The sequence below is a fragment of the Acartia tonsa genome, chromosome 5 (assembly GCF_053477335.1).
Source record: "Acartia tonsa isolate MP-2025a chromosome 5, ASM5347733v1, whole genome shotgun sequence".
NCBI classification, from domain to species: domain Eukaryota; kingdom Metazoa; phylum Arthropoda; class Copepoda; order Calanoida; family Acartiidae; genus Acartia; species Acartia tonsa.
In genome coordinates this window covers 34,591,025-34,617,272 of record NC_137264.1, presented here as the reverse complement: position 1 = coordinate 34,617,272, position 26,248 = coordinate 34,591,025, and the positions used below count along the sequence as shown (strand labels likewise).

The window sequence follows — 26,248 nt, the reverse complement described above, 5'->3', positions numbered from 1 at the left end:
TATGAAACATCAATAGCGGTCGGACTGCTTTTAAGCAGCTTGGAGCCGCTTTTATTTTTTAAAACTGATTTTCTCGGCTTCTGTAAAAGATAGAAGGCTGAAACTTCCTGTCAACATTCCCAACAATATGAAGCATAATTAAGTATTCATCATTAATAGCGGCCAGACTGCTTTTACTTTTTGCAACAGATTTTCTCGGCTCCTACAAAAAATACACTACTGAAACTTGCCAATATTACTGACTTTATGCCCCATACTTAGGTATGAAAATCTTTGGTAGTCTAATTGCTTTTAAGCTGCTTTTCTTTTAAAAACTTTTAGATATAAACCTTAATTTTTTAAAGTTTCATGATTTTAAGTTTTTGCATATTTATTTGCATATATATTTCTTCCTTTTCTTTGTTATGAAAACAGTTAATCAGCTCTATAAATTACTTTGTCTGTTTGTCTATTTTATTATAGATTTTGTGCTTCGCTACTTATGGATGTTGTCATCCTTGTTTATTTTATAATCATTAAAAACATAGAATTTTCAGAATTAAATTAAAAAAATATATAAAGTTGTTTTATTGGGTTTCTTTTTTTTTAATTTTTTATATTTTTTTCAAAATTGAATAAAAGTAACTACTTAAAGAAAATTAAGGTGGACTATAATTTGCTAAAAGTTGCCCCCAATGATAATTTATTTTGAACATTTTTAATAGCACAGCTACTCATAGACCTGCGCTACTTCGCCTATGTAAGAGAAATTTACTTTTTTTGCCGTTTTCAAGATTATTTTGTCTTACCTCAAGTAGCCTAAAAAGTAATATGACTGATAAGAAATATGTTACTTACATATATGGTTAATTTTAATTATACAAAACAATGATGATTACTTAATACAATTAGTGATCAACCATAGTTTTTCTTATAAGTGTTAGTATGCTCTATTAACGGAATATTAGTCCTTGTTTTATTAATAAATATAAAGTTTTTAAAATCAGTTTTGCCTTATTTGAGGGGTATGGGAATTTATAAAAAGAAGGCTTTATAAAATAATATCCGTTTATAAATTAAGTATTAATTTGTCTTCGATTGACCCCTGCTTGCTTCCCTACTTTAGGGTGATTTGGTTTGTAAGCATGATTTTCAAAAATTGGCAAAATCTGGTGTTCTTATGAAACTGTTAAAATCTTGGATTTGATCAAGACAATTATGTTTAAAAGAAGCACAGTAAATTTTACAGCAAAATCTAAATGGCGGGTTGTATTTACTAATATGTGAAAATGAAATCATAGTTTTATAATGCAAGTTATCAAGGTACACCGTTTAGCTCATGTGCGAATTATAATTTTGTTACAATGTGTACATACCATTTATTTCCCCCTATTTTATGGTTCTAATCCGCCTTTTATAGATGCTTACTACTCCCCTTTATAATTTATTATCATTTATCTATCTATCTATGTTGTAATTTATCTTTCTATCTATAGATTAATTTTGTATCTATCTATGCTAAAATTTATTTATCTATCTATAGTTATAATTATGCCTTTTATATATGCTTACTACTTCCCTACATAATTTATTACCATTTATTCATCTATATAGTTATAACTGCCTTTTATGGGTGCTTACTACTTCCCAATATAATTTATTACTCAAATTTTCAAAATTGAAAAAAAAATTCTAAGAGGATATTACCGCAATTTCTAATTATGTTTTCAAATCGAGACATTTTTTAACACATTTACTTTTTTGTAAGGTATGCCTATAAATGTTAATATCCGAGGAGAACGTCGAAATTGCTTGTGCTCTTCGAAAAAATAATGCTCTCCTCAATAATAATTATTTTGTCTTAATGTTTGTTTAAGATCTTAATGAACACAAATAGACAATCACACACACCCTTCTACTTTTCTAATAACATTGTAATTCCTATACTAAGGATTATGCTTGATTTGTTATACACACATATCTGCAAGAGAGATAATTACAGCTAATGTCACCTTGACATTAACATAGCGTTTGATGCATACTACACAACTATCTGTAGTGGATGTATTATTAATTGGATCTTACACCAGTTTTTTTGTGTTCTCTAATAAAGTGTAACACGCAGCGGGCTTAATAACAATACGCCCATCCCCAACCCTAAAACGGGATGAACGAAATAAACAATAAACGAGTTGCATGTTAGAAACCTAAATGGACGACAATATTCACCTGTCATAATATCCACGTATTTTCTATATACATTTCTGTAGTATATACACTCATATAATACAATATTTGATATCTAAGATGCATATTTTCATTTATCTATGTGCATGCATAACTATGTATGTTTCTATCTCTCTATCTTCTTATTTGTTTTTAATCTACCTATTAAACTTTCTATCCAGCTGTCCACCTTTCTATCTTTCTATTTGTCTATTTCGTCTTTTAATCAATTCATCTATCTATCTAGCTAGCTATTAATTCTATCGTTCATTAATCATTACATATTTTATCTTTCTAACCAACAATTTATATATGAAGGATAGAGAATTACAAGAACTGTATCGAACTATAGAGCAGCTGCGACTCCAAGGAAACCAGTTAGAGCACAATAACCATCAAAGTAATCAACAAACGAACGGAAATAATGGCACTCCAAGTAAGAACATATAAAAGTTAAAAATAAAGAACACATTTATTACAGAATTTTTATTTATTTGATAACGGTCTTTTAATCAACCTTGCGGCTGCTCCTTAGCATCTAGGGACTCTCTCTTCAAAGATGTAGGATGGGAACAGAAAAATAGTGTATAAGGCATCTAAAGGCCTAAGTCTAAAAATAGTTAAAAATAATTCCATGACCTATGTGAAGCTAAAAGAGAGAACTCAATCAGTTCTGTATTTTTCAAAATCTTCAGACAAAATAAACGTTCTACTTTATATTATAGGATATCAAGACTTAAATATCAAGAAGTGTGTTTTATAAAGCTTAGTTTCCGTCACTATGATATGGCATACATATTTCCTCTGTTAATTTAAATATTCGTTGATTTTTAAAAATCTGTTTAAACTATTATTAATTTAGAGAAAGGTGGAGGATCGGTTGACTGTTTGATGTCAGGGCCTAGGAATGGAGCTTGGATACATCATGACGATTCAGGTTGATAGATATATAGATAAATATGTACATTAATAAATGGAAGTAGAGACTGATAGATATAAAGATGAATAGATTGTTTAATGTCAGGCCTGGCAATGAAGGCTGGATACATTATAACGATTTAGGTTGATATATATATATTAATATATTTATTCATAGATAGAAAGAATAAAGGATAGACTGATACATAGATATAACGATCACGGCGGCTCGCTCACTTATAGAAATGGGAAACTTATAAAAGTTTTACTCAACACACGAAATCGTAACAATTTTCATGAGAAATACGCATTTTATAAGGCATACAAAACGCTCTAATTTTCATTCTATTTAACGTAATTTTATCATTTTTTTGCTGTTTATTTTATTTTACATATACTTTTATCATTTTATCAAAAAAAAATTTATCTTTTTTCATCATTTTTTGGAGAAATTAATGCTTAAACTAAGGGTATCTTTAGACGCAAAATTGACGCACTTAGAATAAAAAATGCGTATTGAGTACAAAGGGGGGATAATTTCAAGTCATGAATGTTCTAAAGATATCTTTTTTTCCATAAAATTTTAATGTTTAGTCCACCCCACGTCACCCCGAAAATTATATATCAATTTAGGAAGATAATTTTTGTAGAATAATTACAGAATTTACAACGTTATGGACTCTGAAAGTATAGTTAAGATCAAAGGCGTGCAAAAGGTTGGTATAGGGGTTGTTTACACCACCCTTGTAAAATTAAGGGGGATGGATACACCTCCCTAGGTTTTCACCCATGTCCACCCTCTTGACAAGAGCCTACACCCTCAGATACACCCCTCTATAAATTCCAAGGGGGTGTAAAGGAAATAAATTTACACCCCTTAAAATAAAGTGGGGTTTGGGGTGTTTAAGGAGGGTGTATATAAGCAAGTCACAGATTCAGATAATTATATGCTATCTATTTTTAGATAAATTAATAACCAGACTTACCTAAAATAATCTTGCAATATTCTGTACAACTGTACTGTACAACTTTTAATTAGTAAATTGGGACATGAGGAAGCTCTCATACATATGTAGGGGGGGGGGGGGGAGTTAATGCAACCATCCCATAATCAATTAATCCAAATTTTGTTATGAAAATTGGCATGTGTAATCCTTGGTAGGTCTGTTTTTCAAAATTTAACAAAAAGTTAAGCTTAAGGGGGGGGGGGGTTAAGGCAACCATCACGTAATCAATGCACAAATGGCACTGTTTGCTCAGCTGTTTAGCCGTTTTTGGGCTATTTTTAGGGCAAATCCATCAATAATCATGTAGGAATCATCCATTAGGGATAGGTTTTAATGGGTGCTGAGCTGAAAAATACTACCAATAAGGATATAAAAAAATTGAATATTTCCATGGAATTAAACTTTTCTTAATTAACATTATAACTTTATGTCATGGACATATTACTAAAAGAACTTTTTATAATTTCTAGATTTCGCTGTCATAACAGCTAAAAACTGCCAAAAATGGCTGAGAACAGCTGTCAACAGCCAAAAGTATATATTGTAGATTAAATCATCCCGCCCTGGAAAAATTTTGATAAAAGTTTTGCCCCCAGTAAAAATTGGTTGATTTAAGCAAAAAAATGACCCATGCTAAATATTTTTCTGTGATGCAATAATTGTGACCTAATGAGCACTGCAAAGTTTTTGAAATCTGCAAAAAAAATTTTTTTTAGTTCTTTTGTGTGATCTCAATTTTAAAGATTTTTACAAAATTTCAATTCTAGTATGTCAATATAAACCTGAAATTTACCAAAAAAATGGAGCAGTCTCAATTATAACATATGAAGGTGTAGCAAGTAATCTGCAAAGTCAAATTCCATTTTTGCAGAGTTTTTCTTACATAACTTAAAAATAAAAATTTTAATTTGGTTTTCATTTAGATGCAGTAACTACTGTAACCAGGCAGTTTCAAAATTTTAGCTCAATATTCAATCAATTTTGCTCACCTTCCAACACTAAACCCCCTTTATTGATAAGAAGATAGTGTTAGTATTTATAGTAAATTGTGACCTCAAAAATTGTATTATATATATTTATGCAATTTTGACTTTGGAAGATGTGACATGTCTAGGGTAGGTTTTTTTTTTTTAAACATACTTTTGCTTTAATGTATGTTAAATTATACCAATAACCATATTTTAATTTTCAGTACCACCCACTTAACAGCTAAAACTGGCTGGAAACAGCTGGGAGTGGTCAAGAGTATGATGAGTAGATAGGGCTTTTGATGTGTCTAAGGGTAGGTTTTTATGGGTGCTGAGCTCAAAAATATCACACAACATCCATATGGCAGCTTGCTAATGGCCGCAGCTCAGCTGGGAGCGGCCAAGAGTAGAATGAGTAGATAGGGCTTGTGACATGTCTCTAGGTAGGTTTTTAACAGTCTGTGTAACAGCCCCAGCTGCCAAATGGATGGACCCCCACTATTTATAGTAGTATTTTTGAGCTTGGTACCAATAAAAACCTACCCCTAGACATGTCACAAGCCCTATCTACTCTTCATACTCTTAGCCGCTCCCAGCCATTTTTAGCCAGTTCTAGCCATTTAGCAGCTGGTACAAGAAATTTTAAAAATGGATATTTAAAGCAAAAATATGTTTTAAAAAGTTGATTCCTATGTAATTAATGATAGTTTTGCCCTGAATATAGCCCAAAAACGGCTAAACGACTAAGCCGCCAGCTGTTAGCCATCACTTTTCCAACTTTTTGTTTCATTTTGGGAAAATAGATATACCAAGGATTACTCATGCCAAGTTTTGTAACGAAATTCGAATTTTAAGTGCAATTTGCGCATTGATTACGAGATTGTTGCATTAACCCCCCCCCCCCTTAAACTTGAATTAATTCCTTTAATGATCTTGATAGATATATGTTTATAACTTTTAATATATTTTACAATAGTGCTCAAAGTTGATGTTGGGAGGGAGATATATCCCAATCCTCTTTTTATAAAAAAATTTTGAAATGTAATAAATTTCTTATGTAAAGTAGTTTTGATAAAATATTAATAAAATAACCCTTGATTTTAGTTTAAGGGGGCTTTTAAAAGTCATAAGTGGGGTGTCAAAAATTTAGTTGTTAATAAATTAATGGAATATAACCTGATATTATAAATTTGAAACATATTTTTGATGTACAAACAGATTTAAGGAACATGTATTACACTTTTTTTCATAGAAGAAATTGAATAATTTTTTATTTGTTTTTTTTTCAACACAAGGTTATTTGTGTATCTCTTGGTGCAAGATACCACCATATTATTAGTTAAATCTAATTTTTTATAAATTAAGTGAATCAGTACGTCTGTTAGACCAAGGGTAGAAACTCAGCAGATAGACAGACAGACAGGCAAGAAGAATTATCAAAGTTTGACTATAATAGACAATTAATTACATAAAATCCAATAGAGAACCTGTGAATGATCAGACAGACGGAGGGATAGACAGACGGACAGACAGAGGGACAGGTAAATAGTAATAGACAGTCTTTGAGGCATTAACAAATTACAATTAGGCTATGCTAGATGATTCATTGAAATCCAAAAGAGAGGCAGTTAGACAGATAGACAGACAAGTGGTGGGACAGACAGACAAAAGGACAGACAGACAGAGGGACAGACAGACAGACAGAGGGACAGACAGACAGACAGACAAATGGGTATTGCCTAAAAACAGTTTGGCTGCTATATGAATCATTAAAACCCACAATAGAAAAGAAATTTACAATAGTTTCTTTTTTCGATACTCAAGGCCCCCCCCCGGCCCCCCTCCCCCACTCAAAGGGGTTTATTATTTCTGAAAATCAATAAATGACTTCTCAGCATAATAAAATTGAATATACTTTTTATTTTATCAATTTATCTTAAATAGAACGAAAGTTATAATCATTTTATTGTCTACAAGAAATATGCTTTGAGTAAAAATCAACCTAATTGTCAGTAAAAACGTTATATTTATGCATATTTACACAGTAAATAAATTTTAAAATTGTATTTTATTGTAATGAATAACTTAAAGGGGTTGTATGAATTATCAAAAACCTAAAAAAAAACTAATTTAATTAAATTAGTCCAAGTAATTATTGATTTAGTACAGCACATATGAATATGTTGTCAATTTCCTATCAGAGTCGCAGTGCGATGTAGTATAGTTAAAATTATTTAGATTTATTAGAAGTTTTACTGTTTTACAGATCTTATTTAAACCAGTTAAAAATCAACCCCACCTCCCCTCTTCTAAAAAATGTGTATATCCCCTCATTAAAGAAGCTTTGACGTCTTATTTGGTGTCCAATGACGTGAAGACCCTAATTATATATCGGCTTTACATCTCATTATGGTCCTTATTTTATGTTAAAAGAATTTAAAGATGTGAAAAAATTTTATTTTACAGATAATGATGACGGGAGCAATATCCGTAGAAAAACTTTCAGCTTCAAAAACAGAAAATCTAAATGGGTAATTTTATAATCTTTTTAATGTTTGTAATAAAAAAGATGCCTTTTTGCTGTTATTATATCGATATAAAACTAAGCGATGAATTGTTGATAGAAATTGAAATACATATTTCATTTACACAACTTCCATTATATAAGAAAAAAGAAGTATGGGTCATGGAAAGAAAACGAAGTAACGGGTTTCGTCATATTTTCACATTAGCTTTTCTCCTATTTCTAGCTCCTGCGAGGCAATCATTAGCCTTTACCTAACCTAAAATAACCAATCAAAAGCTACTGTGAAAATACGACGAAACCCGCTACTTCGTTTTCTTTCCATGATCCTATTGTATGTTTACAATAATAATTTTCTAAATTAGAAAATGTTTAACTATTATGCGGTAATCTATTTCATATAAGTATCTTTATTTACTAAGTATATTTGCGATTACTTTTATTTAATGAAATCTTCCAATTTTTTACATGTACAAAACGGCCTGCTATATTGCTTCAAGATCCATGTCAGATCTATATAGGAAATAAATGTCTATAAACGAGCTCAAGTTTTCCAAGGAATATTTGTTTAAAACTCATAGTGCTCCAATAATCCATAATAAACTCTCATTGCCCAGAACGATAAGACCCATTATTTTACTTTATTAAAAATAAATTCCTTTCTTTAATTTCATGTTGCTATTTACCTTATATCAATGTATTTAATTTCTAATCATAAAAAAGAAAATTTAGATTTATAATATAATAAATTTAAGAAAACTCTATTTTAAAAGAATTCGATTGTGGCGACACTTTGTGTGTTCAAATATTAAACTAAAATTGTAATCATCATCATTAACCCTTTGGTGATGGTAATGTAAAGAATAAAATATAATTTAAAAAATCTTTTTAAAATCATTTAGATTATTAAATATTTACTTTCTTTTAGATAGTAATGCCGGGTGAGGAAAATAGATTTATTGAGAAATAGATATGCATATAGAAAACTAGCCAATAGGGAGATAATTATATCGAGCCAACTCTAGTATGTCATATAGGAAACCTATCTTGTAAGCTAAGTTTACCTATGTCTGATTACGCTAATTGTTTTTATTAGTTTCAGAAATCATTGAGCAAAGCATTCAGTAGAACAAGAAAAACTCAGGACCAAGAGGTTAATGTAAGTTTACATTTTATTCTATTCATTAAATTATAGAATTGAAAAAAATCTTTAAATCTAAATTATCACTCTGGTTGTAAAATATTTTTCAGTATGACTTCAAAACTGATTAATATAGCCCGGGCCTACGGCCCCTCGGGGACAACAAAATTTGTTTCAATCTTATATTTTTTCATTTTATTATCAGTGGAAATTCTTCGGAGACATCCTAAAACTTTTACATAGAAATTATAATAATCTTTATAGAAAATTATTATTTTGTAGAGAAGAGATACTCATGGATTTGTGGATATAGGAACCTCATGCCCTCCTTCACCCTGCAGAGGACATCATAGATCAAGATCTGCTCCTATGTAAGCTTTTTGGGCGTTTTTTCTCAAAGTCTCTGAAAATGCCTTGTTGCGCACCGAATCCACCCACTCTTATTTTAAAACTGATTAGAAATATTGGAGTTTTTTTCATTGGTTAATTTATATTAGATACTAATTAGCCCGGAGGGGTTAAACATAAGATGCCAACCCCTATACTTTAAATTAATAAAAAATTAGGGTAGGGGGGTTTAGTGTTTGATATTCACATTGAGGGAAAGTTTTTTTGTTTTACCTCCTAAAATTACATAACACTTTATTAAATGACTTTAAATGGCGTCCTGGATTATGCACATAAAAAATTATAGAATAGGAAAAAAAGTTTAGAAATTTGACGGTCTATCTAGTATATCAACAAAAGAAATAAATAAAAGTCAGACGAACTTTAATCTGTCTTTCTTTTATAGAAGCCGAGTAAATGGGGTTACATTCAAAGGAACTTTAAATACGAACATTCTGAATTATAATGTAGCTTCATTACTAAATATTTACAAAAACCTTGTGTAATAAAATTATTTATTTTATGGTGTAAGACAATGTATGCAAACATCAATGGAAAATATTGCGTTATTGAAACAGGAGCAAACTATTTAACATAAATATCGGGTCATTTCCATCAAACAGAAAGTGGAACAAAAAACAAACCTTTAGTAATTTTAGCTTAGAGGAGCTAGGGTTATGATGGGTGATAGGGTCTTGCAGGGTTAGAGGACCTCGCAGGGGCTAGAGTGACGTTTCTTAGAGTTTAAAATAAATTAATGCTTATTAATTGATAACAAAATTTAAATTAACATGAAATTTTTAATTTAAGGTAGTTAAGTCATTCTTGGTGCCTTAATTATGAGCTATGCTTTTATGAATGTCGGCATTCTTGTTTAAATGATAATTTTAATCCTAATTGATGAATCTTATAGGCTTTGACATAAAATCTTTGCTGTTTCGTGAAATATCCTATAAGCCAATATAAGTTTTGACAAAATTTAAAATTTAAAATATTGAAGCCCCAATCTCTTCCAAACTTTGTGAGCATTATCCCACAAATTCTAACATGTGCAGTGCATATAGTAAACCCTCCGTAAAGCCAAATTAAAAAAGGGGTTTTACTTATAAGGACAAACAAACTAAATTCAGTAATCTTAAGGGATAAGACTATTGACTATGAATTGATGTACAATCCAATTTACTAAAAACCAAATTTCTCCTTTTGTAGATTAAAATTATTTGGACACGGATTTGTTCAAACCAACCAATTTAATGAAAGTCCCAAAAGTTTTTAAGCCAACAAATGAGTGTTTTTGAAACTATATAAACAACAGTCTCATGACCCATCTCATTCCCTGTTCAAACTAAATAATTGTTGCATACTTTGACGAAGTCCCCAAAGTTTTAAAAAACGCTGTCTTATTCGTTGAAAACTTTGGGTACTTCTTTTTGTTGAATATTGATTTATTGGTTTGGTACAAAAATAGCAGTGTTCAAACTTTTTAACCTAAAAAATAAGTTTTATAATTTATAATTATTAATGATGTACATCAATTTATCGTCCATTGCCTTATCCGTAAAATCCCTGTGTAAAGGTTGTTCCTAAATTTCTAGGAAATTGTCAACTTTCTGTTGAAAACTCCATAACATACATTTCAACATCCTGAGGTCGAATAACATTTTGCTTCATGTTGTCCTTTAATCTTATGAAATATTTGCGGCTTCGTCCTACTTTCTAGGGGTTGAGTGGTAGTGGTACTAACACCTCTCACCAACCAAAAAGTTGGAGAGAAAGAATTGTTCCAGATATTTGCATTAAGACAAACTTTTACTCAGAAAGACATCAAAATGTGAAGCAAATGATAAATACTTATTAATATTTGAAATCTATAGATCTAGTAGTCAATCAGAAACAAACAGAAAATATTTTGATCCACAATAGACAGTAAACAATAATAAATCAATACCAAATTGCTAATCATAACGTTTTCAAGTTGCAAGCTTGATTTTGTGTGTTTGTAAATTGTGATCTAAATTAAATATAGATTATATTATTTAAAACATTTTAGTGGTGGACACATTGGTACACCCTAGTTATAGAAAATCATTGCTTTTGACAAGTTGAAAATAACTATTTTTTTTGTAAAATGTGAAGAAGCTTAAAAGATTCTTTCCGAATAGTCCCAATCTAATCTACAAAGACAATTAATTTAATCTTTTCCCCTCTACATACTTCATGGTTGGGGCATTAAAGGTTGGAAAACAATTAGTTTTAGGTTAATGCCTTCTAAAACAAGAATATTTTAGCAGAAGTAAAACCTATTTGTCTTTTGCACCTAGCATCTAGGATTAGAACTTTGCTACCGAATGGGAAGTGAGGGAAGAGGTAGGTAGAAAATATCTTATTTACATCCCAAGACTTTGATTTAGAAACAGAATAGCTTAAACCAACCTGGCATATATGTAAAGCTCTGCCTATAAGTAATTAGGATGCTAATGAGGAAAAACAAAAAACCTTACAACTTTATATAAAAGTACTTGCGGCTACGCCCTTAAAGGACCTATGAGAAGCTACCCTGTAAAGGAGAACCATTTCGGTACACACACACAGACAAACACACATAGATCTAGGATAATTTTTTTCCCTATGCTTCTCTACTTATTGATATTGTCATCCTTGTTTTGTTTGTTTAGATTGGATGTTGGTGAAGATGTTGAGGAACTTAAAAATCAATTAAATCTTAAGGTAAAATTTGCTTTTATATTCTAGTAAAGGCGACGCATCTCTATTGGTTGTGCCGATACTTTCTCCCAGAGTAAATCTCAAAAAAAAAAAGGCTTTGCTATCTTTGGATCTTTTCAAGTAGTTACTCAAGTGTCATCTACACTATAATTAAGTAAAAAGACGTTACATAATTATCATGTAAAAACTGAAAAGATTTTGTCAAATAAAATCCTAATGTTGACAGTTTAGAAACCCTCTTTTTTCTTCGTCAAAGTAAATAAAGGACGATTTCGTTTTCTCTTTAAAAAAATGAATCTTTTATTATCATAAAATTAAATTTTATTAAAAATAGACTTTATAGCTATTGCTACACTACTATACTTCTTATGAATAAGTACCTACTTGTTTTTGTTTTGTATTGGTATTTTTCTGCATAGTATTTGTATTATTTATATGTTATTGGCATTTATTACCAAGCTAAAATATTAATCTTCTATAAAGATAATAGACAAATAACATAGGTATAGACATTAAACAGGTAATATTAGTATTACGTCCAATGGAAGTAAAGCAAAAAGAAAATGTATATACTATGATTTATATAAAACTCACAATTTATCCAACTTCTTTGATTATAAGAATAAATCAATAAAATTGAAACTTCTCTAAGATTACTCTATTCCTGTTTTATACATACATATATTATTTTTTTACATAACTCAGTAAATACTTTTGTATGATGCGAAATTATTTTACAATAATTTTTATTTTACTGAGCCCCTAGTATCTAGTCTGTGTGCTCTGTACTCGAATGCGAAGCGAGAGAACAATAAAAGCGTAATGCATCTTAAAACTTAAATAAGAAATTGCCTAAAGCCACCATGGAAACTGTGTTGTGCGGTTTGCAAGATCTTAAGCTACAGACAAACACAACAATTATGGCATACCATTTTTTTTTATTTTTGGTGTCTGTCTGTCCTTCTGTCTGTCGGTAAGGCTCAGGTTGTCCACCAATACTAACTCATCAACATACATATAAACAGGATATCTAGACGATAATGGGCTCACAGCTACACCCTGTTTGGTAAATGATATAAATATCTATTAATTTGGATAAAACTTACAGTCTAATGTCCCTTCCCTCCTTGCAATTTATACATCTATTCAATTATTCTGTCTATTTATTTAGGAAACCTTGCTTACAGAAACTCGGCTAGAAGCATTAAGTTCAGCCCATCAGTTACAAAGTCTTAGAGAAACTGTAGCAAAATTAAGGTACAATCTTGTTTAGGGGGTTTAATGTATCTTTTACAAGAAAATTTTGATTCAATTTTAGTCATGAAAATGAATTAAACTAGTTTTTTTTCTTCAAACTTTTGTCCTTTAAAAAAGGTATCAATAAAAGACTATAATTTAAATGTAAAGAGGACTATCCACGAACCAGAGCAAGTGATTCTAAGCATCTTCCAGCATTGACCAATAGTATATTTTTAGTGAATATACTAGGTTTATGTTTAATATTTGCTTTATCGACTAAAAAGTTAGGTTTCACCATGGTTTTATATGAAAAAAACTTTGAAATGTAAATCATTTTTTAAAGCAATATCATTAAATGCTTTGTTGAGTTCAGAGGACAAAATAAAATAACACTGCAGAAAAGCATCAAATGTTGTAAATTGCAAAAGTACATTAATTAAACTGTTTACAAGTTACCAACCCTTTTTCTAAATATACATTTACAATCACAATAATTTACTTATGTGTCAAAGCTTTTAAACAACAGTTTGAACTCATCAAGACATTCGATGATATTGCACCAAACAATGCTTAACATTTCAAAGTTTCTTTCATATAAAACCATGGTGAAACCTAACTTTTTAGTCGATAAAGCAAATATTAAACATAAACCTATTATATTTACTAAAAAAATACTATGGGTCAATGCTGGAAGATGCTTAGAATCACTTGCTCTGTTTCGTGAATAGTCCTCTTTTAGAATGGCTTTGATTTACGGGATTCTAGTATTTTTTCTCAATGTCGACTTACATATTGGCGAATTGACTGTAGAATTTTATCATATGTGTTTTATGACTATTAATAAACACTGTTGGTTTTACCCATAGATGCCTATAGGGGGATGCTGTACGTATTGGTGCAAAAAATGGGGACAATTTTTAAATTGATTTGACAGGGCTGTTTATTTACGTCACAAGTGAGGGGAAAGAAAAGGGAAGGAGGAAAGAAACCCCCTAGAAAAGAGATGGGGGTATGACGTCACACGCCAAAACAATTTGAAATTTGTCCCCATTTTTTGCACCAATACGTACAGCATCTATAGGGGCATCTTTAAATAAGAAGGGAAGGGAGCTCGACCTTACCACCTTGAATTTTAGATTAAGAGAACAATAGAAAAAAAATATGTGTAAAAATAATTCTTTCAAGTTTCAAATATTATTTTTGAACATCGAATAAGATGCCGTATAGATACAGATTTCTATGCCAAAAGAAGCCAGGTGGACAGATCCTAAATATAAAAAAGATTTGCTTGAGAATAAGAATAGTTATTTCTTTCATCGTATTATAAACCGCTTTCCGCGGATATAGAATGCACCTCGGGGCTAAAAAAAACTGGTTTTAATCTTACGATTGTACATTTTTATATTCGTAGAAAGCTGGATATAATACGATGCTAAACATAGTTTTTTCGTATGGATGAGAACCGGTTCCTATCCACCGGATTCGAATGAATACGAGAAAATATGTAACATTTATTTCTATTTAGAAATGAGATGGTAACAATACAAAAGGAAAATGCCTTGCTCTTAGGAAAAAATGTATCAAGTAAGCAACTATTTTTGTTATATTTATTTAGAATTACAAAATATATTACTGTATTATATTATGTCGTATTTTTAAAATAAAAAAAATCATATTGCCTATTACAGCATGATGTTTTATACTGTAATTCATAAATTTTCGCTTAAAATACGACATTTCTGTAATATTGCACGTACAGGACTAGGTTTCTAAATTATTCTGCCAATATAATTATTATATTTCAAAAATTGTATTTTCTCCCGTCTTCGAGGGGAAGGAGAACGTTTCTTGACCAAATATTGACAGATATTTGGAATACTCATACCAGCATAATCAATAATACGAAGAAAAGTTAAATGACTATAACTTATCTTTATTGTCTAAATACCAAAAAGTCTGTCTATCTTTTAACTACATATATAGGCGTCACCGTTAGTAGTAGAATATGGGATCTTAAGTAATAAAGAACCATGGAAATATATAACTCAAATTAGACACTGCTATAGTTTGTTCGAATGAATTAACATGTTTAATAAAACTTTTGGTATCAGTTTAATTGACAGCACAATCTTCCATTCTTTCCTTGCGAATCATCCATAAAGGTAGCTATACATATATCTATGCCTAGTCTATATGTATAAATACCCATATCTATCTATTTATCTATCTATCTATTTAGTTGAACCATCAGCATCGCCACCAGTGGTTGAGTCATCTTCATCTATTTCTGTTTTATCCTCATCTATTCCTTCTTTACAAAGGTAGGTGTCTAATAAAGAATAGTTTTTATGAGAGAAGATTTTCTATAATTATTGTTTGGCAGTACGTCCGCTTGTCCTTCCGTCTGTAACGAATAGTTCTGATCTTTTTGGATTTTAAAGTTTTTTAGCATGGTTTAGAAGTTGGATTTTTAAATTCTTATATATGTAGATTTTAACATGAAGTGGTATTGGCAGAATTAATTTCAGGACTACAAATAATCTTAAATATGCATAAATTTTAGAAACATTTAAAATTAATATGTTGAAAATTTGCTTTCAATTAAAAGAAATAAAATGATATTTTTTAACGATGTGATTTAATTTATTATGGGTTTTAATTTATTTTTAAACAATATTTTGCAAAGTAGCTACTTAAATGTATGTTTCTTTCAACTCGAAAATATTCGATAATTTTAAAATAGGATCTGATGATTTAAGACGGACTGACAAAGTTGAATGTATATAAAGAATTGCTTATCAGTAATGGAATTCTTCACAAAAAAAATTCAGTGATTTTTACTTATAATTTAATTAAAATTTGCTGAAATGTAAAATAACTTGTTTAAGTATGAGAAATGATTGCTAATTTTGGAAACAATGGAATGGAAAATTACCAACACATATTCTAGATCCAGGGCGTGCGGGTGGAGCTTGTGGTGGGGTGTCTTTTTAATATTTGGGGGGTAATTTTTTATAGACACGATTTCTCTTTGTATGGCCGAAGAAATTAGTTATAAACCTAAGAGAAGCATTCTGTAAAGAAGAACCATATCGGTTCAGATGTTAACGAGCATCTTCGGTATATAAGATTACAAACATACGATGAACTGATTCATATAAATTTTGATAAAAATGTTTGGACCAACCAATTGGATTGGACAAAAGTCCTAAATAAAGTTGACTAAAGAACGCGTATTTAAAACTTTTTCAATGGCCAGCAACCCCCCCCCCCCCCTCCCTAAAATATATTCAAGGTATAATTCATCAATAAAAAAAACTTAAGTTTTAGAGTAAAATTAAGTGAAAGATTAATCTTTAACATGGAATACACTGTTCTCAATCACAGTATTACAAAAACAATAAAAAAGTATACAAACCTTGACTATTAGTTTTCATCGTGTCTCTTAATTAATGTAATTTATATAAATTGAAAGCGAAAGCGGTCAATAAAAAAGACATAATAAACAAAACTTTTATATAAAAGTATAAGTACGTCAAGAAAAAGGTTAAAACTAGTGCCGCTAAAGGCTTCTAGTGTTAAAGATAACAAATATTACAAATAGAGTAGAAATAATTTTATTTATTTTTAAAAGCGAAGCTTTTCTATAATTAGGGTCGGTCCGTCCGTCCGTACGTCCGTCCGTACGTCCGTCCGTCCGTCCGTCCGAGATAGATAGCTTTTATTCGTTAATTTAGGCATGTTAGAATTGTCCTATCGATTTCAAACTTTGCATGATGATTCCTGTAGTAGTTGGGTACGATTTAGAAAGCGTAGCAACTCTATAATCATTACCAGAATGTCCGTACGTCCATTTTAAACATGTTGATTTTTCTACTTTTTTAACAACAAATTTTCAAGTGTTTTAATTATCCGTTTGATCTGATTTTTGGTATATTGATTCCTGGGACAACAAAGAACAATATTATAAGCGAAGCAACTCTATAATTAAGTCCAAAAATGTAAGTATGTCCATAAACATTATCCTGTTTTTAAGCAGTTTTTCAACAAATTTACCTACAATTTTGATTCGACATTTATACATACATTTATGTTCCGATTTTTCAGTTCAGATACTATACAAGTGTTAATGTCCTTGTCCTACCGTTTCAGTGCTTCGCTTTTATGGATGTTGTCATCCTTGTTATATTCTTTAGAGCTAATATGAGTCCTATGGGAAGTAGATTTTCTAGCCAACTACAGCTACAACAAAACCAACAAGATTCAACATCTTTTTCGCCCTCTCATAATCAGGTTAATATACTTTTTTTTACCACAAAATGTCGCCTCTTAAAGTTATAATTTATGAGTAGCATTGATTGTATTTACATTTTTAAATCTGTATTGCATTATAATTCAGTAATATGTTTAAAAGAATAAAACTTTAAGTCTCTTTGAAAACTTACACTTACCCAGAGATTTTCAAGGATAAGACAAAGGACGATCAATAATGCACATACATCCCCTTAATAATATACAAAATATCCCTTCTGTAGATTACATTTATTAGTTCAATAGAATGGACAATATATGTTTGGAACAATCAAAATCAATAAAGTTTTTAAAGATAACTTGGTTATAAAACTTTAGGTACAAATGTAATTTGCAGTGTAATGTTGTGTTTGCTAGAATTGAATCATAGCAAAATGAAAGAAAATTCGCAATAACATGAACTTTTATATCCCACCTTCCCCCATATCAATTTATTTATTTAATTTAGGACCAAATGAACCGGTTAGCTGGTACTGCATCCATGGAAAGATATCTTACGGGTGGCGGCTCCAGGAAATGATAATTTTTATAAACAAATTTATATTTTAAAAGAACAGTAGTTAATAATGTATATTTTAGTAACTTACCCAAATAGCTTTATAGATATTGTAAACATAAATAAAGAATTAGTTAGACCATATTTCAATCTATGCTTAAAAAAAAATATCATTTCTAATCATAAATATATTTCAATCATATAAAACAACCATCTTCGGTATTCTCTTGTAGAAATGAATCAAGCTATATTAGCTTGGTTGTTTTAGATAAACCTCAAAAGCATAAATTATTTATCATCAATTTATACGTACAGTAGATCAAATAAATAGAAAGAAGCAGTTAGGCATTGTGAGTCTTTGTATGGTTTCATGGCCTAATAATATATTTTTTATTAATTGTTGGTTTGACTTTCTCAAGGCCTTTAATAGTCATATGATGATTTTTCTTTGTTACTTAAAAAAAGAATGCATTACTGATTTGCACAAATACATCTTTTTATATTTTAAACTTCTTTGGTATTTCGTGATCCAGATTTATTTTCATTGCTTCCTTAACATAAAGTTGATATTTTGTTTTGCTCGTTTTTGTAAATAAACCAAAGTTAAAGAATTAAAAACTTGATGAAATTATCCTTGGTTACAGGGATCCTAAATGTGGAGGACCTGTAAATACCTGGTCTGCGGGTAGACGGCTGACTGTCAGGGGTCATGGCTCTCCTGGTGGCATTTCTGCTTGTGGTAATATTGCATTTTTAGATTATTCTTCAATTATTCGGTTTTTCTTTTAAAAAAGCGTTACTAGGGGTTTTGCCTGTTATAAGATTTAATCGAAAGGCAGACGGAATGGTGGTTCGTTCCTTGTAGGGCTCTTTTAACTCTTATATAACCTAATTTAGTCTAAAAAAGCCATATAATTTTGTTTGTGTTCTACTGTTGAAAGAACGGTTGCCGTCTTAATTTATAAAAAAAAATTATTAGTTACCAACAGAAAAAATATCACTATTCAAATTATTACAATGAAATTTTTCCAGGAGGTGGAAATGATTCCTTGTTTGTTGGCAGTGTGGAGAGGAAAGGGAGGAGGTCAAGGCCCAGCCCTGCTTATAGGTAGGTAAAAGATAGATGGGTGGATAAATTAATTTGTAGATATATTGATAGCTAAATTTATGAATTTATAAATAGATAGATGGATGGATAATCTGATTAGATAACTGATAACTAAATAGAAAGTGCTTTTCCACAGAGTACCTAACGAGCCTCCCCCCCCTTATTTTTAAGAAAATACATAAATTGAAAATAAGGGGGGGGGGTAGTTTTTACCCTGTGGGGTGGCCTGACCTGCATATATCTATAGTGCTCTAACCTTGCGGGGCTTACCAGTACTCTAAATAGATTTAGAAAATAGAAAAGTATCACATGGATATATACAGAGTAATACAAACATGGATAGATAGATGGATGGAGACATAAAAACATTCAGATAGACAAAGGACTTTGATATTTCAATTTTGTAGTGAATCTCCTATTCGACGGCCTCTCGGTTCTGCGGCTGCTGCCAGGTTCAATGAGGATGTGAAAACGAGTTCGAATCTTATTGTCTCATGTGCTAAAGGTAAAATTTACTTGTTATAATGTACATATATTATTTGGATAGCTGGAATTCAGTATCATAAAATATTTGATTTTTATAAATTGCCCTTAAATTTTGCTATCTTAATGATTTTTGTTTTCTAAACAGTAAAGTCGGTGCTTTAGTTTGGAAATAGATTTTTTACCTGAAAAAATCTCCCAAGACCTTTTGATTAAAGCAAGATATATAAAATGATGTACTACTATTTTTTTCGTTAAGAAGTTACTTTATAATTCAAAATATCCGTCTGTCTGTATGAATGGAGGAAACGTGATTTTTACAGCTGCTGTTAAAAATGCACGACTTAAATTTTTGTGTAGAATTCCTGTACCAATGATCATCCAGTATATAATTTACTTGCTCCGTCGATCAAAATAAAGGAAGATTTAGGAATTTTTCAAATATTTTTTTTCACAGTGAAAATCTGCTCTATAGCATACTTTATCGGTCAATAGTTAATTGGTATTTAATATTATAGGATGTTGTCATCCTTGTTTTCAATTCAAGGCAAGAATTATTATGAAAACTATTCTTTTTAATTTTGTTTAGATATGGATGTTGAACAAGTATCTATTCCAGTCTCAGGAAACCATTTATAAATATAAAATAATAGTTTATTATAAACAGCTTTCCGCAGATATAAAAAGTACAATTATAATATTGAAATCATTTTTTAGCCCCAAGATGTTGAAGGCATTGGCTAAAAAAAGTTTTAATCTTATTATTGTAAATTTTTATATTAGTATAAAACAGGGTATATCAAGATGCTAGACAAGATTCCGGTTCTAATCCACCGGATATTAATCGGTTTAGAATGAATACGAGAATAGTTATTTCTCGCATCGTATTATAAACCGCTTTCCGCGGATATAGAATGTACAATTATAAGATTAAAACCAGTTTTTTTAGCCCCGAGGTGCCGATTGTACATTTTTATATTCGTAGAAAGCTGGATATAATACTAAGCTAGACATAGTTTTTTTCGTATGGATGAGAACTGGTTACTATCCACCGGATTTGAATGAATACGAGAATAGTTATTTCTCGCATCGTATTATAAACGGCTTTCCGCGAAAATAGAATGTACAATTATAAGATTAAAACTAATTTTTTTAGCCCCGAGGTGCCGTAGGCACGGGCTAAAAAAACTGGTGTTAATCTTATGATTGTACATTTTTATATTCGTAGAAAGCTGGATATAATACTAAGCTAGACATAGTTTTTTTCGTATGGATGAGAACTGGTTCCTATCCACCGGATTTGAATGAATACGAGAATAGTTATTTCTCGTGTCGTATTATAAACGGCTTTCCGCGGATATAGAATGTACAATTATAAGATTAAAACTAGTTTTTTTAGCCCCGAGGTGCCGGAGGCACCGGCTAAAAAAACTGGTTTTAATCTTATGATTGTACATTTCTATATTCGTAGAAAACTGGATATAATACGATGCTAGACATAGTTTTTTCGTATGGATGAGAACCGGTTCCTATCCACCGGATTCGAATGAATACGAGAAAATATATTAAAATACTAACATGTTAGAAAGAAACAAAATTAATTGTTGCTAAAACAGGGGACATAAGCAGCTTTCTAAACATATATAGGCATTTATATATCTGGTAGTTTCTAACGTTTTACATGGCTCAAGAACGAACACACACACACACACACACACACCTCAAGACAATTTTATACATACATCATTTTAACATTTTAAATTAAACAACTTTGAGTATGTTGTGAAAAAAATTATTTGTTGCTCATATATAAGTTTGTCAAGGTTGTTCTTATTATTAGTTATGCAATGCAACTCTAACTTTACTCAAAATATGGTAATATCCTTTAAAAAGACCAGTGGACCACAAAAGACCCCCTTTATTTTTCTCTTGTATATAAAAACCATTTCCGTTATTTTTATTAAATTGAAAATATTGAGGGGGTAGTTTTTCAACTAGATTCAATACTTGCAACACTTCATGTTGATTATGAAATATATCTCCTTAAGGTTAGAGATCCTTGCAAGCGACGGCTACCTTCCGGTACCTTCCCCCTAAATAGCTATAAACCTTACCAGGACTTGTGAAAAGCTACACTGTAAAGGAGAACTGTATCGATTCAGAGACAGACATTCTATTTCTTGATTATTACAATATATTATGTTTTTGAGAAGTAGAGAAATTGTATAAGAAAATATTCAACTTTTACTTTAACTTTTGGATGCCACACTAAACTTGAAGGTTGTCAGGGTTTAAGGAATATGCAATAATAAGATAAGTTATCCTTTCTTTATTTTGGTAAACTATTATGTCTTGGGTGGGTAGGTAGATTTTGAAAGAAAAATGAAAATCTTAGTATTTAAAAATAAAACTTAAACTCTCAGGTTATTTACAGATTTCTTATATTTAAATCAAACTTTAATAATAAGCAAAAATTCAAAAATAAATCAAGCAGTTTGTAGACAAAGGAATTTAAATACAAAAAGAGAACCATTTAACATCGATGTTTCAAACCCTCTCAGACGAACAAGTAAACATCAAACTGTTTTAGTTTTAATGACATCTGTAGAATTTTTATGTTGGCAAAATTAGGACAAATTTGTAAAGTTCGGTTTTTGCACAATTTAACATGTAAAACAAAGTGTAAAGAAAATTTAACTTTTTGCGGCTTACTCAAACCTTATATATTTGTGTTAAAACAAGGATGAAAACACCAACAAACGTGAAACCTGATTTATTACTTTATTTTGTTTATAAATGGTATTTTTTATAGTAATTTCAGCCGGTTCTGCAAGGTAATGATTATTTTATTTGTTTACACGTCGTATTAAAGATGGACATTTTTAGAAATTTTAGGTATAAGACATTAGAGTGTTAAATCATATACACCTTTTGTAAAGATAAACAAAATTAACCCTTATGTTTATTAAAATTATTGTGAGTCAGAACCAACCAATCAAGATTTAAAGGATCCAAAATTTTAAGACAACATAGAAGAGAACGCTTTTTTTTGGCAAACTAGAATTTATAACAGATTTGTAAATATAACCACCTATATTAAATAAGAGCCGACAAAAAATCATTTAAAACATTTGACGTCCAAATCATTAAACTACTGTTTAAATTCAGACAAATATATATGTTTTGTATAAAAGCTTCGCTACTTTTTGATTTTAACTTTTTTAGGAGAAATGAATCAAAAATTGGATACATATCAATAAGTAAACATTCTTCTTGGATAAGCTTAGATGATGCTATCAGGTATCTATCTATCATTTTATCTTTTAATTATGTTAGATACATATTTATTATCCATCCGTAGTAAGATTTTTTGCGTGAAGCTAAAGTTCTCGAAAATTGATGGTCCTTAGGGGTTTACTTTTCAGGGAATCTTTATGTAGGTCTCTGGGTGGTTTAAAGCTGATTTTATGACCTTCACTAAATGTTAGGGGCGTAGCAAATAGTATTTGCATAAAGCTCTTGCTAAGTTAAATAGATATTACATACCTATCTATACATTTTATCATCTACCCATACCCATCAATTACTAAGTATATTTGCGATTACTTTTATTTAATGAAATCTTCTAATTTTTAACATGTACAAAACGGCCTGCTGTATTGCTTCAAGATCCATGACAGATCTATATAGGAAATAAACGTCTATATATGAGCTCGAATTCTCCAAGTAACGACTGTTAAAAACTCATAGTGCTCCAATAATCCCTATTAAATTCTCATTGACCAGAACGTTAAGACCCATTATTCTACTTTTAGCATCATTAATTCAGTTTTTTTTAATTCATGTTGCTATTTGAATAACATTGAAGTATTTGATTTCTATACATAAAACAGAAAACTTAAATCTATAATATAGTAAATCTAAGAAAACTTAGTTTTAATATAAATTGATTCGTGCGACACTCCCGTAATGTGGTCTGATATTAAACTAAACATTTTAACCCTTTCAGGGCGAAAATTTGAAATGAAAAAATGAAATATTAGGAGTATATTCTTTTTAAAATGTCAAAAAAATGAAGTAAAACGTTAAATCGTGTATTGTTACATTAAATATATAACAAAAATTACTGAATAAATCAGTTAAACAGATCTTATAAAATAAGACGTTAAAGTCTTAATCTTTATGTGCAACTTAATGTTTTTAAAAGAAAGAGAGAGAACGGGTGGATAGAGAGAGAGGGAGAGAGAGAACGAGGGGATAGAAAAAAAGAAAAGAGAGAGAGAGAGAGATAGAACGGGGGGATATATATATATATATATATATAGAGAGAGAGAGAGAGAACTGGGGGATATATATATATATAGAGAGAGAGAGAGAGAGAGAACAGGGGGATAGAGAGAGAGAAAGAGAGAGAGAGAGAACGGGGGGGATAGAGAGAGAGAAAGGGGGGGGGGGGTAAAAATTGAATTTTTGTATAAAATAAAATTTGAGTAAATATATCATTAAATAGCTTAAATACAAGATATTTTATTTGGACATACTAACGTGATAGAGCAGCTATGTAAAGCAATGGTAAAAAATAAAGATTTTGACTTTGACTTCATTGAAGGACATAACAGTTTCAAAAATTTTATAGTTTGAATTCAATAAGACAATTCTAATATGCCTAAATTAACAATCAGAACTATCTGTTAGGGATATTCGGATGGACAGACCAACCCCCACTGTAGAAATTTTTGCTTTTAACAAGAATTAGATCATTAACATTATACAATCCCTTTTTAAACTGACCAATAAATGAGGTCCATACTGGCAAGCTATGTTGGGAATATTTACACAATTTTTCAGCCATTGATTAGTAAATGAGAAAATACACTTTCTTCAATCCTAGCCAACAGACGAACGGACAGACATTTTGAATTATAATTGAGATTCGCTACTAAATAACAGCGGAAAATGAATTTTGCAAATGTTCCATTATAATCTTGATAAAAAATTTAATCCATCTAATTTTATTAGCAGCTGAAAAAACAAATATTTTAGCTATAGGTGGGCAGAAGTGCATTGGTTTCCAAAAAATTAAACCTTCTATATTAAATAGCAGAAGGGAAAATAAACATTTCTCCTGCAGTAATTTTATTTATTTCAGAGCACTTAAGACAGAAAGTAAAACTTTTTAAATTTAAATTTATTGACTTCGCTACTAACATTTAACAGATAAATAAGGATGACAAAATCCATAACTATAGAAGCTCTTGAATTAAAAAATAAAAGGCAGAGCAAATGAAAGCAAAAAGGGTGCACAAAAGACAGACATACTGAGTAATGATACTTAGTGGTATTTGAATCTTTACACAAAAAATATCTTCGATACAAGCTGGGAAAATTATTTAAGAGCATTACCGATAGACTGACAGACAATATTATTCCTAGAGTATACATGCATTGTTCAGCAAACATAAAATAAGACTTCTGTCTTAACCCTGAAAGATCGGGCCCTTTACAAATTCTTAATACATCGGATTTTATACCTTAATATTTGCATTAGCCTTCTACCTTTCCAGTACGGATATTTAATATTCTCAAGAACATTACAGACCAGTGAACAACGTGAGCTGTAGGCTAGTATTATCTAATCATCCTATTATCTACTTATTTCTTTGTCTACCTTCCATCTTAATATTCAGCTTAGATGAATTATTAGATATTTAGATTATCCACCTGAATATTTGCCTAATATATTATCTACTTTAATCTTGGAATAATATGCAACTTTTATGATTTTATATCGTTTCTATCTATCTATTCATATAAATTCTTGATAGACATAAATCTTTCCATTTATTCTAAATAATGGAACTTTTATTGTAGAAGGCAGTTATCCTTCGATATATATTTTTGCCTTAATTGTCTAAATATTTTGCAATGCACGCTTTGAATCTGACAGTTTGTACCTATTTAGATGCCTGGTAAAACTGTACCTGTCACGCTTGGATCCTGACAACTCCCTGGACCTGGGCCCACACTCCATTGTATGGTACCAATGTGGAAATTACAGGTTTGCTTGTTCGTTTTTTCCCTCAGTGTTGCTATCGGGCACTGAGCCCCTAACCCATCCTTATTTTTAAAATATATTGAAAACAAGATGGGGTGGTAGTTTTTTTCCCTATGCCTATCCCTGCAGGGCAACGCAGCAAACTCCATATAACCAAACCTGACCCAACCAAAAGTAATAAACAAACAAATAATTAAATAATTGCCCCATTATTTTCAATTTATTCTAATTAAATGGGGGCGCAAAACAATTTTTCTACAATTTTTTACAATTCTTTTGGTGTCATAGTTATCAAATTGTTGTTTAGAAGATTTCTGAAAACAACTGAACCTGAAGGGAATCCTTCCCCCCTACCAGAGACCAGGATATGGGTCTACCTTAGATCTGGAAGAGACAGGTAAATTTTAGCAGAGTTAAGAATATATAAAGACATTACAACATCTTAACAGAGACCAGAATATGGGTATACCTACACATATCATTTTGGAAAAGTATATACTTTCCGGAAGCCAATCTTTATGAGGAAGGTATTTTTAGAAAGGGGAAAATGTGTAGAAAACACCCATGTAAATTAGAAAATCCGCAGAAATCATTTTTAAAAGTTATTGGCAAACATTTGCAATGTTAATTTGCAAAATTAATTTTATGCCCTAAATGACATATTCTGAAATAAATCTTTTAT

At 30.5% G+C, this 26,248-nt stretch overlaps 1 protein-coding gene across 1 annotated transcript in view; it reads left to right on the top strand.

The window, feature by feature from the left end:
* Positions 1 to 26,248, top strand: part of LOC145319343 (neuron navigator 2-like) — a 123,283-nt gene that overhangs the window by 54,498 nt on the left and 42,537 nt on the right. The window contains exons 24-42 of the mRNA XM_080161422.1: positions 2,524 to 2,641; positions 3,068 to 3,142; positions 7,565 to 7,629; positions 8,719 to 8,781; positions 9,046 to 9,134; positions 11,826 to 11,877; positions 13,046 to 13,131; positions 14,639 to 14,697; positions 15,353 to 15,434; positions 17,310 to 17,406; positions 17,873 to 17,938; positions 18,566 to 18,659; positions 18,953 to 19,028; positions 19,436 to 19,533; positions 20,101 to 20,136; positions 22,324 to 22,345; positions 22,737 to 22,811; positions 25,474 to 25,569; positions 25,874 to 25,963. Of these exons, the coding sequence (XP_080017548.1) occupies positions 2,524 to 2,641; positions 3,068 to 3,142; positions 7,565 to 7,629; positions 8,719 to 8,781; positions 9,046 to 9,134; positions 11,826 to 11,877; positions 13,046 to 13,131; positions 14,639 to 14,697; positions 15,353 to 15,434; positions 17,310 to 17,406; positions 17,873 to 17,938; positions 18,566 to 18,659; positions 18,953 to 19,028; positions 19,436 to 19,533; positions 20,101 to 20,136; positions 22,324 to 22,345; positions 22,737 to 22,811; positions 25,474 to 25,569; positions 25,874 to 25,963 (1,439 nt within the window). The remainder of the gene's footprint in view (positions 1 to 2,523; positions 2,642 to 3,067; positions 3,143 to 7,564; positions 7,630 to 8,718; positions 8,782 to 9,045; positions 9,135 to 11,825; positions 11,878 to 13,045; positions 13,132 to 14,638; positions 14,698 to 15,352; positions 15,435 to 17,309; positions 17,407 to 17,872; positions 17,939 to 18,565; positions 18,660 to 18,952; positions 19,029 to 19,435; positions 19,534 to 20,100; positions 20,137 to 22,323; positions 22,346 to 22,736; positions 22,812 to 25,473; positions 25,570 to 25,873; positions 25,964 to 26,248) is intronic.